At 47.0% G+C, this 14408-nt stretch overlaps 1 protein-coding gene across 16 annotated transcripts in view; it reads left to right on the top strand.

The window, feature by feature from the left end:
* The window catches only part of ZMIZ1 (zinc finger MIZ-type containing 1), a 563555-nt gene that overhangs the window by 311968 nt on the left and 237179 nt on the right, over window positions 1–14408 (top strand). For all 16 annotated transcript variants that reach the window (XM_075000053.1, XM_075000048.1, XM_075000061.1 and 13 more), the window contains one exon: window positions 1298–1408. In XM_075000053.1, the coding sequence (XP_074856154.1) occupies window positions 1349–1408 (60 nt within the window). In that variant the 5' untranslated portion in view covers window positions 1298–1348. The remainder of the gene's footprint in view (window positions 1–1297; window positions 1409–14408) is intronic.

The raw sequence follows: 14408 nt of genomic DNA on the forward strand, positions 1-14408 counted from the left end.
TCACAAATATAGCTTGCATTCTGAGAGTTGATGGTGAGGCCAACAGATCACAGTTCCTACTGGGAATCAAGTGAATCAAAATTATCAACACCTCTCTGAGACAGGATTGTGCTGCTCATTTTCCAGATGTATAAAATGGGTTTCAGAGAGTTGATGACTTAGCAAGTCAGCAGCAAAGCTGGGGCCAAAACAGAAGCCAAGATGTTTCAAATGCTTCTAGTAGTTTTTGTGGCTTATCAAGAGACATCACGAAGGATCCAGATTTTTAGAGGATGATGGTTGCGCAGCACGTTCTGAAAAATCAGACTCCTTGAAAGTATGTGCAACCTGGACACCCAAAACCACAAGTCACTTTTGAAAGTTTTGTCTGAATCCCAGTAATGTGCTCACTGCTAGCACAACTCCTTCCAGACTCTCTTTAAATGACCCGTTTAATAGCACAGCATTCTTAGTGTTCTGATGAAATGTACCCAGGTTTGCAGCTTTCCTAATTACTACTCAGGCCCAGTCTACACGAAAGGGGAAGATTGGATTAAGATATGCAATTTCAGCTACATTAATTCCACATGGTCTCCAAAGCAGGAGGTCAATGGGAGCAAATGCTTCCATTGACTTCTCTTACTCCTCAAAAGGAGCAGTACCAGTGCTGACGGGATCGCCCTGTGAGTTTGATTTAGCACATCCCTACCAGATGTGCTAAATTGAACTCCAGAAGATCGACTGCAGCATTGTCGATCTTTCTCTTAGTGAAAATGTAGAGTTAGACAAGTATATCTAAGCTCAGTTGAATAAGCCCCTTCTATTTGTACAGTGCATAGGATTTCTGTGTGAGAGCAAGAGGTATTTTTTCCCATGGAAAGAGGAGGGAGAGTCATTTATGCCCTGGTCTTTATAAAATGCAGATTTTTACTTGATAAATGTGTTCAGGGGCTTCTTGGACATTGCCAGAAGCTCTGCGGTTTCATTTGAGCAGTATTTGGTGAAGTTCTGTAGTTCTTTGTGTCAAAGGAACCTTTGTCACTGGCTACACAAAAGTTCCCATTGGAGACTGCTGTACCTGGCTAGGTGTCATCATGTGACTTTGGAATGTCATTGTTAAATTTAAAATTTAAAGTTCTGCCTGTGAATACTTTACCTCACAACCCTCTTTTCCCAACCAGAAGGGAAAAAAAGAAAAATCCTGAGAAAGAAAGGATAAATCCGTGATGCATAACATCCCTGGTCTCTCTTACACTAAGGTTGGTGGAAGTGCATGGACTTTTGTTCAGTGATCTTTCCTGTTGTTTTTATCTTGCAGATTGAGGGATTTTAATGGCTTTCAGGTAGAAACCCAGTGGAGACAATCAAAATGAATTCTATGGACAGGCACATACAGCAAACCAATGACCGGCTGCAGTGCATAAAACAGGTAAGGTGCATTTGGAAGCCATTACTACAAGTGAAGCTACAGCAGCTACTGCATTGCATTGCAGTGCTGATTTCAGAGCCCTTTGGTAAAGAAGGGGTGGGGTGGGGGCGGGAGGGGAAGGGAATCTAATCTGGCTCAGAGACAAAGGTCTCCTGCAAGAGTCACAGAGTAACCCTTTCACTCGCCCCTCTTTCTACAGAGTTATCTGCCTTGGCTTAATCACTTTGCTCCCTGGAAGCAGAGCGTGGTAAACAAACCCAATACATGAGTTCGTAATTCGTAGATGATGGTCCTTGATGTGTGATTTTTTTTTTAAAATGATTCTGACTAAATAACTCAGCTCAGTTTTAGGAACTGCACTTGGGTTAAATTTTCACAAGTGTCTAAGCCTCGTGTTCAGAAACATCGCAGAGAATTGGGGGTTTCTCTGAAAATCAGTGGAACTTGGGATGTTCCCCATTTGTTTCAGTGGGAACCAGTTAAACACCTTTGAGGATCTGAGCCGTAAATGCCTAAATCACAGGAATCTAGGTGTCAGAATCCATTTGGGGCTTTTGAAAACGTGACTCTCCCTCCACTCCTGGGAGTGGGAAGAGGTAGTTTAAAATGCTTGTCTAATTGGTTACAGAATAAGCTGACACCATCTCCGCCTATTTACTCTCCTTGGTCAGCTGTGCTGCAGCCTGAATGTTAACCTCCAGCCACATACTTTCCCTGACAAGAATCTTATCACCAAGGGTGGGTGATAGTGGGGGTACAGCTTCTCAATTTGAGGAGAGGATAAAGGTTGCTGTGTTTTATTTTCAACCAGTTCTCATAGGGACCACCTGCCTCCATGCCCAGGCCGCCTTTTAAGTAGGTATTTGCAAGATCTGTAAACCCAAATGGATCCGCTCACCAGGTGAACCCTCAAATATCACTCAGAGAGTTGAAATGAAATGTTCTGAATTTCTTTTTCAGTGAAATTTCAAATTCCAGCCAAAAAAGGGACATGCTTCACCAAACATTTTTCACAATGTCCCTCCTTTTTTGACCTGTTCACATCTCATATGACTTCCCAAAGAGCTTGAACCATGATGTCCCAGAGGCCAGTATAGATGAACCTTTATATTTTTAGGCTTTGAAGATCAGGGCCTGTATACGGTGCCAGCAAGATACCTCTAGGCACATCTGTGATACACATAATAAATAATTATAGCAACACCCCAGGTTAATGTGTTTGTTAATGATGTAAGAAATTTTGCCCACATAGCATAGATACCTCCCTCACTCTGTTAAAAATATTCATCATGCTGTGGTCACCTCTTTCCTCATAACAGAGCAGAGTGCGAATTTAGTACCCTAATTTAAATTCTCATTTGGAGCACAGTTTAAATTGACAATGTGTGGTGGTATATTGTCTCAACTTCTCAAATCTCTTCTTTTGTGGCTTTCATCTGCTCCCTTATTCTTAGCTTTAGAAGTAGTAACATCACATCGTGCAGCACTAGCTGGTGTGTGGATGTTAGCCAAGGATTATATTTTCTAAATTATAGGATTTTTTTTTCTTGCAAATCAATTGAGTTTAAAGCAGCTGGACACTTTGGTTCTGAGAGCTTCTTTATTTGCTCATCTGGTGTTACTGATGTGGTGAGTTGAAAACAGCTGCTTTTGGGAAGGTTAGAAGATTGTCTAAAACTGCTAATTCCCCTCCCCTGCCCCATTGTTTAAAAACACAGCTACTGGGACAAGTCAAATGAGTCTGGTTTGTGGGATTCAGTTGGTACAAATCCAGTCCAGGTCAAGAAACCTGAAAGTTATCCTCTCATGGCTGTACAGAGGTCCAAGTGAAATTAAGATGTGGGTCCTCACCCTCACTCCTAGGGGGATAAGTATGCACATTCCCAGAATCAATCTTGTGTGGCACTAATTACTCTGCTTCATGAGAGTCCCAACAGAGATACCGAGAGCAGATGGAGTGTGGAGAGCAACTTTGCTTTCCCCAACCTGAGAAGCAGATGTCCAGGTTAGGCTGAGAGAGCAGATAGGGCTGGGTAGAAGATGCTGCTCTGTGAGGGTATGTCTTCACTATGCAGAAGGTCGACCTGATCAGGACCGATCTTCCGGGGTTCGATTTTGTGTGCCTATTAGGGATACATGAAATTGAACTATCGCAGGTTCACAGTCAACCCCTGTATTCCTTAATATCATGAGGAGTAAGGGAGGTCGACAGGAGAGTTTCACCTGTCAACTTTCCTCTGTAACAACGGCCAGGTACGTTGATTGCACATAGGTCGATTCTAGCTATGCAACTGAATTGCTGTAACTAGAATTGCATATCTACAGTCAACTTTAATGTCTAGTGTAGACCTGACCTGAGTCTTCTGTGGGTAAATGAAGGGTCTCTTTCTCCAGAGATGCCAGGCTTTTGCACAGAATTCACATCCTATTTTTGGTAATAACCCATGGCAAAACACAAATCAGTTTTGGCTGCAAAGTGGAGCCTTTGTCAGTTAAGTCACTAATATTGCAACCAAACACAGCTGCTTTTATTTAGTTGCCTAATCTGTGATTCTGGGTTAACGATGTAGTGAGTGAAGAAGAGGAAGAAGGAAGGAAAACCAACAACCTTCCTAGCCTTCATAGGATGATCCCAATTTTGTGTGGAATGGAGCCTGCCTGAGAAGACAGGTTATGGGCAGACTTGGTGTTCTGTTTCACTACGTGAGGAAATGGTTCCATAGCCCAACAAATAGTGATTTCTTTCTGTAAGATACATGGAGGACAAGTGGCAATAGAGATGGGGGTAGAAGAGTTCTGGCTATCTAAATTTGAACATAGTTGCATATTTACCTTCACCCACTACTTAATGTAGACTGGCAAGCCAGCAGCTGAGTGCAGAAAATGCCCACTGAGTTTAGTTCTTTGGCCTTTGTTTATATTGAGTAATATGGTCCCTGCTACACACACCCTGTCCCCCATGAAAAGGTTAGTTTATAAATAGGCCCTTAGTTTTTCACAGTTTTAGTAAAGGCAATTTTAAAGTCCTATTCAGTATCTTTTATACCAGTGGAAAAAGATCACGTAAATTGACCCCACCTTATTGTCTCAATGCTGGGAATCTTTCGTCCAGGCATTTGTAAATTGCCCTCCTGCTATCAAGGGAGTCCTTCCTTGAAAATGTTAACTGGTTGTGCTCCTGGCGTGGCCCAGATGGTGTAAATCTAGGGAAATTGTTGCCTTACAGCTTTTAAAGTTCGGGCCCTTTGCTGTGGCTTACATCGGCATGCCTTGATATGGAGAGTGGAGTAATACTTTGCTCTGTGTGTTGACACCTGGGAATCACAGCCCTGTCAGACACCCTTCCCAACCTTATCTAGTCCATCTCCCCCCCACACGCACACACATGTTCATATCCAGTAAACAAAACCCTTCTCTCCTAAAAAGATGTGTGCTTCATGTGATTAACACATCAGGAGCAGGAAAGGCCATGCAAAGGGAAAAGACACACACACAATGCAAAGGAAACTCTCACTCTCTCCTTGACATCCAGCATCTACACATTTTATGACCTTGCTGGCAGCTAGTGGCCCACGTAACCAGACTGAGAACTGTCTGCTGCGCTGCCTTGCCCCTCACCCCAACCCTGAGAAATGATAATCCCTGTGCCTCTTTAACTGGATCAGGTTACAACACAGGGTCAGTGCAGGTTTCTTTCTTCCCAGCTCTCCCAGTCTCTGAGCCTCAGCCAGTATCCTTTTCTGACTCTGCTGGCTTCTGTTTCATGATCAAAATTGTGTTTTTTCTCCTTTTTTACTTTTGTATTTTTTAAAAAAAGGAAACAAAAACTTCATGTATTGATGTGCTTGCAGGGAAATGAGGTGTATTTGAGAGAAAAATGTATCAGAATAGGTAAAACAGGATAAACTGAAAACTAGAAAATATATTATTAGCTCCTGAGAAAAAAAAATTACCAGCCTTCTGTGAAAATAACAGCTTGTGTGTGGTCTCTTGGTGTGAGTACCAGGGGAATGTTCTCCAAAGTCAAAGGTGTACTTTTTTCAGTGTTCAGTGGAAAAACTTAAGTCATGTTCTTCCCTTGATACATGCAGTTAGGTCATCTTGACACAAAGGAGAGCCCCAGGTGAACTGAGGGGGCAATAGACCTTTGTTACATTTATACATATTTGCTTAAGCAAAGTGCACATCGGAGGTCTCGTAGCCTGTGCAAACTGAAGTGCTGTTTATTCACAGAATACTTGCAGCATAGACAGGTCCTTCACACCATCTGGCTAATATAGTTTAGCCCAGGGTGTTCAGCGAGTTAGGGACAAAGAGCCGCCAAGAACCATCTGTCTATCTAGATAGCTAGGTAGGTAGGAAGCAAGGAAAAAGAGAAGTTACTCACCGTAGTAACGGTGGTTCTTCGAGATGTGTCCCCGTGGGTGCTCCACAATAGGTGTCGGGCTCGCCCGGTGCTGCAGATCGGAAATCTTCCAGCAGTTTCTCCTGGATCGCGCATGCGCCGGCGCGCGCCACCCCCCTGCACACCCCCGGCCGTGTGCATGATCCGCTCCCCACCAGTTCCTTGACCAACCACCTCGGATGCTCCTGAAAAACACTAGACAGAGATCCGAAGCGGGGAGGATGGGCGGGTGGTGGAGCACCCACGGGGACTCATCTCGAAGAACCACCGTTAACTACGGTGAGTAACTTCTCTTTCTTCTTCAAGTGTCCCCGTGGGTGCTCCACAATAGGTGACTACCCAGCAGAAACCCAAGTAAGGAGGTGGGTAATCGGTTTATGTGCAGCTTGCCCCTGAGAGGACTGCTGTCGACAGACGGGTATCCTCTTTGAATACCCGAGGCAGGGCATAACGCTCAGCGAAGGTGTCGTAGGATGACCAGGTTGCTGCTCTACAGATGTCTTTTAACGCAATGCCCTTGAAGAAGGCTGTTGACGCCGCCACCGCCCTGGTGGAGTGAGCCCTGGGCGGGGCCAGCAAAGGAGTCTTTCGAAGCTCGTAGCACATTTTTATACAGGACACAATGTGCTTAGAGATTCTCTGTGAAGAGAGACCTTCTCCTTTTGACCTGGGAGAGAGAGAGACAAGGAGCCTGTCCGTTTTCCAGAAGGACTTAGTTCTGTCTATGTAAAAGGCCAACGCCCTCCTCACATCCAGGAGATGCAGGCGTGTCTCCTTGCCGGAGCTGTGAGGCTTCGGGTAAAATGAGGGTAAAACTATTGGCTCGTTAAGATTGGACTCCGAAGAGACTTCTGGAACAAAGGCTGGGTGCAGCCTTAAGGTTACCGCCTCCTTTGAGAATACTGTGCAGTGCGGCGTTGCCATCACTGCCGCAAGCTCACTCACCCTGCGGGCTGACGTAGTTCCAAGGAGGAAGGTTGGTTTTTTTTTGTTTTGTTTTTTTATCGTAAGGAGACGATGGGAACTGTGGCTAATGGTTCAAAAGGTGAACCTGATAGTGTGCTGAGCACCAAGTCCAAATTCCACAATGGTGGAAGTGGTTTCCAAGGGGGGTACAGGTTTACCAGCCCCTTCAAGAACCTGGTAACGATAGGATGGGCAAATACCGTGGGCCCTTCCTCTGTATGCCGAAAGGCTGATATAGCAGCGAGGTGGACCTTTAGCGAGGATAGAGAAATCCCGCCTCTCTTGAGGTCCAATAAGTATTCTAGTATTACAGGTATAGGAACGTCAAGGGGAGCTAACTGCTTGGCGGAACACCATGCTGTGAATCGAGTCAATTTCTGCTTGTAAGTCCTCCTGGTGGAGGTCCTTCGGATACATTCCAGGACTTGTTGTACTCCCTCCGTACACGTGCTCTTTAAAGAGCTGAGCCATGGATTAGCCATGCTTGTAGGTGCAGACCCTGAGGGTGCGGGTGCACTAAGGACCCCTGAGCCTGCGTGAGTAACTCCGGCACCACCGGTAGAGGGAGCAGTGGGCGGTCCGACATGCGCAAAAGCAAGGGAAGCCATTATTGCCGATCCCAAGTGGGACTATGAGTATCATGCAAGCTCTCTCCCTTCTGGCTTTGTGCAAGATCTTGTGGCAAACAGATCGAGCTGGGGAAACCCCCATGTATGAAAAATGCACCGTAGCAGATGGGAGCGGATCTGCCATTCGTGCGTGATTGCGAAGCGCCTGCTCAGCTGATCTGCTTTCACAGTGTGAGCGCCCGGCACGTATGAGGCTTTCAACGGTATGTTGTTGGTGATGCACCAATTCTACAATTGGACTGCTTCCGCACATAGGGCACGGGATCGTGCTCCTCCTTGTCGATTGATGTAAAACATAGTGGAGGTATTGTTGGTATTGAATCCCGACTACTTTGCCATGTAGATAATCTTGAAAATGTCTGCAGGCGTTGAACACTGCTCTGAGCTCCAGCATGGTTATGTGCAGTGTCTGTTCCGCAGGGGACCATAGCCCTTGCATTACCTTGTCGCTGATGTGCGCTCCCTATCCTATGTGGGAGGCGTCGGTAGTAAGAAAAAATAGAAATTTGTGGTTGGTGAAAAGGCACCCCCACTAGCAGATTCTCAGGGTCTTCCCACCATGCCAGGGATCTGCGCACCTCTGTTGTGGGCGACACCACCCTGTGGACAGTGTGGGATGCCGGTTTGTAAATGCTCGCCAGCCAATGCTGCAGGCTTCACATGTGCAACCTGGCATTCTGTACCACAAACGTTGCTGCCGCCATGTGGCCCAGCAGCTGTAAGCACGTTAAGACCGGCACCGTGGGGCTGTATGTGATGACTTGCACCAGCGAACTGATGGCGTGGAAGCGGGCGTCGGGTGGGTACACCCTTGCTGTGATAGATTTTATGCGTGCCACTATGAACTCTGTATGTTGTGTGGGTTCGGACTTCGACTTTGCAAGGTTGATGACTAGGCCCAGCGAAGAAAAACGTGTCCGCTGTGACGCGTATCATGCGTGAGACCTCTGCCTTCGAGGCCCCTTTTATCAGGCAGTCACCCAGATATGGGAAAAATAAACACCCCCTGTCTGTGCAGGTAGGCTGACACCACTGCCAGGGTTTTGGTAAAGACTCTGGGGGCCGAGGAGAGGCCGAATGGAAGAACCCTGTGCTGGAAGCGCTCCTGGCCGACCATAAAGCGGAGGAAGCGCCTGTGTGCCGGGTGGATTGTTATATGAAAGTAAGCATCTTGTATGTTGAGTGCTGCAACCCAGTCTCCATCGTCCAGTGCTGTGAGTATCAAGGCAACTGTGATCATCTGAAAATGTTGCTTGCACAAGTAACGGTTGAGGCCCCGAAGATCTAAGATGGGCCTCCAGTCTCCTGTTTTCTTCTCTGGTAGGAAGTAGCGTGAATAAAAACCTTCCCCTGGAATTATTCCGGCACTCTTTCCACCTCCCCTATGAACATAAGGTCATTCACCTTCTGCTTGAGCCTCGCCTCGTGGCAGCGTCCCTGAGGTGAGGCCTGGTGGGAGGCTTCATGGGTGGAAGCGACTGGAAGGGGATCGCGTAACCCGTGGCTATGATCTCCAGCACCCATTTGTCTATGGTGATCTTTTGCCATTGGGAGTGGAACGCTCTGAGGCGATGATGGAACATGAGATGAGAGTGGCATTGAGCGAGGGTATTGATAGTGCAGCCCCTGACATACCCATCAAACTTGTTGCCTTTGGGCCTGACCCGAGGGCATACGGCTTTGTTGAGAACATCACCTAGGAGTTCTGTACTGTTGCTGCTGTTGATAGCACCCTTGGCCGTAGCCCCGTTGATATTAAGCACGCTGTGGTTGTAAGCGTAGCATCTTTGCTGAGGATAAAATTTTTCCCTCCTGTATGGGGGAGTATAAATGCCCAAGGTTCTAAGTGTAGCACTCGAGTCCTTACTGGAGTGAGGGGCCGAGTCGGTTGAGTCTGCAAACAGCTTTTATGCATCAAAGGGAAGGTCCACGATCTTCACCTGTAGGTCCCTCGGGATACCCGACGTCTGGGGCCAGGATTCTCTACGCATGACCACTGCTGCCGTTGAACGTGCCGCCGTGTCCGCCACGTCCAGGGCAATCTGGACTCCCGTCCGTGATGCTGCGTAGCCCTCTTGAATAATCGCCTTTAACACCGGCTTTTTGTCTTCCGGAAGTGAATCCATGAGGGGAGTAAGCCTGGAGTAATTATCAAAATTATGGTTTGCTAGGTGTGCCCATAATTTGCCATTCTCAATAGCAGGGTAGAAGAGGAGTATACCTTCCTGCCAAACAGCTCTAGCTTCTCAGCATCTTTGTCCGATCCCTCCGATTTGTACTGAGAAGCTTTTGACCTCTGCTGAGACAACTCGACCACCAAAGAATTTGGTTGTGGGTGATTGAAGAGGAACTCCATGCCCTTTGCCGGGACGAAGTACTTCTTATCTGCTCTCTTGTTCGTAGGCAGAACAGAGGCCGGAGTCTGCCATATAGTAATGGCTGACTCCAGAATGGCTTCGTCCAGCGGAATAGCAATTTTGGACGAAGCCGGGGGTCTCAAATTTTCCGGGAGTTTGTGATGTTTCTCCTGCACCTCTGCTGTTTGAATGTCTTGTGTGAAAGCCACCCTTTTAAACAGCTCCTGAAACTGTTTAAGGTCATCCGGGGGAGAGACATCCCCGGGGGCCATAGCCTCATCTGGGGAGGATGAGGAGGAACCACGAGGGTAAACCTCCCTCAAACCCTCAGGCTCCTGCGGTCGATGATACACTTGCTCGCTGGAGGATTGTGAAGGAAAGTCTCGGGGTTCTAAAATTAACTCCCCTTGAGACAACTGTGTTTCCGTCCCCGATCGGGAGTGCCCACAGGGGTATTGAGCGGCCGGGGGGAACCTGCCCCTGGGTGTAGGCCTGTGGTGTCTGTGTCCAGCATGATAAGGACGACCATGGCAGCATGGCAAGGGTCCGGGGATGGAGACCTAGACCACTCGCGGGGTGTGTACCCCCAATGTCTGGGAGACCGAGACCTCCGCGACGACACAGATAGAGGTGAAACTGGCTTGTGATAGTACTCCAGGGGAGCCAATCCCAGAAATGGTGAAGGTGGCCCAAGCCATGGTGACATTGGTTGGAGGAATGGAGAAGGAGGTTCCGGATGGGCTGGTGGAGACACAGGCCTTTGGTGTGGCGTGTGTATCACAGGGGGAGGGCTTGGTGCTAACAGCAGCGCAGCCCTGTTCGGAGATGGACTGCGGTGCCGGGCTTTTGATTTTGCCTTGCCCCTCCCCTGCAGGGCCAGCACCGCCCCCTTCCGTGCTGGGGATCTCGGCCCCGCTGTTAGCGCTGCGCTCGGCACCGTCATCTGCGGTGCCGCGCGGGTATCCTCCTCCGGTGCCTGCAGGCTCTGTGCCTGGCGCCCCTGCACCGTTGGTGCCATGGGGGCCGGTGCCGCCTGTGGCGGTGCCGCCGGGTCCGGTGCTTGCCTCGCTGACGCTCTAGGTGCCGCGCGTGCCGGCTGTTGTATAACCGGAGGCTCAGCCTCTGCCATGTGCGCTGCCACGCTGCCGCTTGCCTGAGTATGCGGCTGGGGGCTGTGTGCTCCGCTCATCCTGCTCGCTGTAAACGCTGGCAAGGATCGAGCCAGGGAGAGTTTCCTCCGTTTCTGCACCAAGGGGGTCAGAGAAAACTGCCCTCATCTTATGCAACCCAGAGGGCCCTTCTGGGTGAGGCTACTCCGGCAAGTCCGACTGGAGAGCCTTATCAACAAAAGCATTTTACGCCTCATCGCTCTGTCCTTCCTGGCCCTGGCTGTGAGCTTAGCACAGTGAGAACACTTCTGGGTAGCCTGTGATTCCCCCAGGCATCGGATGCATTTGCTATGCCCCACGGAGGCCGGCATAGCTTCACGGCATGACTCACACTTTTTAAAACCTGAAGAGGCCATTGCGGTGAGTCCTTTACTGTTAATAGGGTACTTAGCACTTAATCCGTGCCTTTCCACCCCAAATAGTGATCACCGGCCTGCGGGGCAGCGGGCGGCCTAAATGGCCTTCACGTCCGCTCTTCTCTTCTCCACTCCTCTTTTTTTCTTTTTCTTTTTCTTTTTTTTTTTTTTGCCAATATTCTCTTTGTCTTTGCTTTCTCTCTCTCTTTTTTTTTTTTAATAACCAAAAACAACAAATGACACGTAGAAAAAAACCACTATTTAATCTGACTCTGGCCTTAGCCTGAGTAGATTCCATCTGCAGCCGATGGTGGTTGAGAAGGAACTGGCGGGGACCGGATTGCACATGCGGCCGGGGGCACGCAGGGGGCAGCGCACGCCGGCGCATGCGCGATCCAGGAGAAACTGCTGGAAGATTTCTGATCTGCGGCGCTGGGCAAGCCCAACACCTATTGTGGAGCACCCACAGGGGCACTTGAAGAAGAATATATATATTCTGGTGCATAGCTCTGAGGAGGAGCCTCATTTAATGGCCTAAAGAGCCACCTGCAGTTTGAGGATTGCAGGTTGGCCGCCCCTGCTCTAGCCCATATCAGACTGGCCCATGCAGGGGTGAGATAGTAACTTACGCAATGTGTTCCCCTTCAGTCCTCTGCAGGGACTGCCTGATGAGTGATCAACATTGTGGTGTATATGGGGAGGCAACCAAGTAGCTTTCTTCAACTGGTAACTTAGAGTAACTGCCAAATTGGGCAGGGTGTGAGTGAGCCACCTGGAGAATAATAATAAGAAAAGACTGACTTTATATCCCAGACCCAGTTTCCTCCCAGAAATCCTGTTATCCCATTGCACTATTTTCTTTTTCACTCATTCCACGTGTGGTACTAAAACCTAGTAAATAATCACTTGAGTCACAATATCCGTTGTTTTTCTTAGGCAGTACAAGCAAATTCCAGGCCTCCTGCAAAGTTACAGGAGTGGGTGACCCCTGTGGCCTTAGAAATAGCTAGCTCTAAAATGTAGACCTGCCCGGACCCTAAGACTTCCTGACTGCTCTCTGTCTATTGCTTTCTAAATTGATTCTGGTGCATACTGATTTTTATGGCTTTTTGAGATTCCTGAAGTGAGGAAAGCCAGGAGATCTTTCCATGTAAAAATTACAAGGAAAATAAACCATTTTCAAAATACTCCCACTATCTTGAGAGCGGATTGAGGCCTGCCTTCTCGGTGCGTGTTAATGTTGTGTTGAAATAGCCTTTTTTTTCCCCGCCCCCCAGTAATAGGTTAAAGGAAGTACCTGAAGGTTCTCTGGTGTCTGGGGCATTTTGCTGTGGTGAAAGCGGAGAGAGCAGCTTCCGCTGTGTGTCATGTTACATCAGGGTGCACTCAGCAATATCTCATCAGGCAATGAATGCTCTGTCGCTCGGTGAACCTGATGTTATGGGAGGCACACATCACACTGCTGATTTCTAGAAACGGATGAGCATGTCTTCCCTTTTTTCTCAAGGAGGAGTTTGAGGAACTGAATGCTTTTTTTACTCCCTAGCTGGCTGTTCAGCAGATGTGTGTCTAATTTGTATGTGTTTGTGTTAGTTCTTTCTTTCTAAGACTGCAAACTAACCTTGGAAACAGTCTTTTTTTCTGCCTTCAGCACTTGAATTTTTTTTTTTAAATAACTGGCCATTTGGTGGAAAGTTGGATTCTTCACATATTTGCATAACTTCTATAAGCATGAAAATTCTGAAAGCATTTAAAAAACCATCTTCTCACTTCCAGAATCACTTGTTGGAGATTATTAGTATACCCAATTCAAAAGCATAAAATCACTACACTCCTACAGGTTGAACCTTTGTAATCCGGAGCATTGTGGTCCCGCAACATCCATCATCCTTCATAATTTTAGTTAGCCGCAAGTCTAGTGTGGCCAAGTTTCCTGTAGTCCCATAAAGTTTGTTTCCAGCCACTAGTCCTGGCTCCCAGTGTTCTGTTCTGTTATTTAGCTCTAATTTACCCTTAAATGTCTTCTAAGAGCCCTGTAAACAGTGGAAGTGTTGGTAATTTGCTCGACAATATTGACCTCCCTGGGTCTGGCAAATTCTTTCATTTGGCACCAGTTAGGTTCCAAGGGTGTTGGACTAGAGAAGTTCAACCTGTAACGCATTTTGTTAATACTGTTTAATATGAACTGGTGTGGGTTAATGGAGTGAAGGTAGTAATAAAAATACTTGAAAGTTGCATGATTCATTAATTTAATGGTATTTTGCCATCGAGAATATTTGTCAAAAAGCACATTCTTATTAGTCGCTGTCGGTTTTTTTTTAGTACCAAATTATTCAATAGCCTATACCAATATAGATATGCTTGTAAAAGTTTTTGTAATTGAAAAAAAAAATCATGGGGGCAGAAATCATATTGGTGATAGATGATTGATTGTTCAGTTCACCAACAGTGTCCTAGTGTCTAACTTGAGCCGATATTTCTGAGGCATGAACAATTGCAAATTCTTTGCCTGCTACCCATCTCAGACCATTTTGGAACATCTCTCCGCTATGGGTACATATGTGCAGGAAAAAAGTTGCTTTCTGGCTCCTCACCAACTATTTATAGACTTACCAGTCAACATTCCTACCATCTTTGATCGTTCATCTTGGTAGATGGCCCTTCTGATGTGGGCAGTGAGTCTGTGAGGAAAAGAGAAAAAAGAGGAGGTGTGCTAAAAACAGGCAAGGAGGAGGAAATATACCCTTCTTGAATACACCTTTGTGTCAAAGGCAGGATTTAAGAGTTGTCTGGGTTCGTCAAAGGTGCAGTCTCTTTAATATGATCCTTCATCTTTTTGTTTCTGTTCTCTTATCCCAAGTTCTATCACTTGCCTTATTATAGCACCTGTTTCTAAGGGATGAGTGACTCAAGGGAATTTCTCAAGGGAATATACCCTCTCTGAGCTTTTAATTTTTAAAGTCTACAATGTCTGGAAGAATATTACCCTTTCTGGTAATTATCTTATCTGACTTACTGCTATAAATGATGTGATTTTCATGGGCAAATAAACACTATAATTTTAACAATACTGGAGATCCAAAAGGCTATGGGTGAATCAGGCACCTGGAATTCTTTT

The sequence above is a fragment of the Carettochelys insculpta genome, chromosome 7 (genome assembly GCF_033958435.1).
Source record: "Carettochelys insculpta isolate YL-2023 chromosome 7, ASM3395843v1, whole genome shotgun sequence".
Lineage (NCBI taxonomy): Eukaryota > Metazoa > Chordata > Testudines > Carettochelyidae > Carettochelys > Carettochelys insculpta.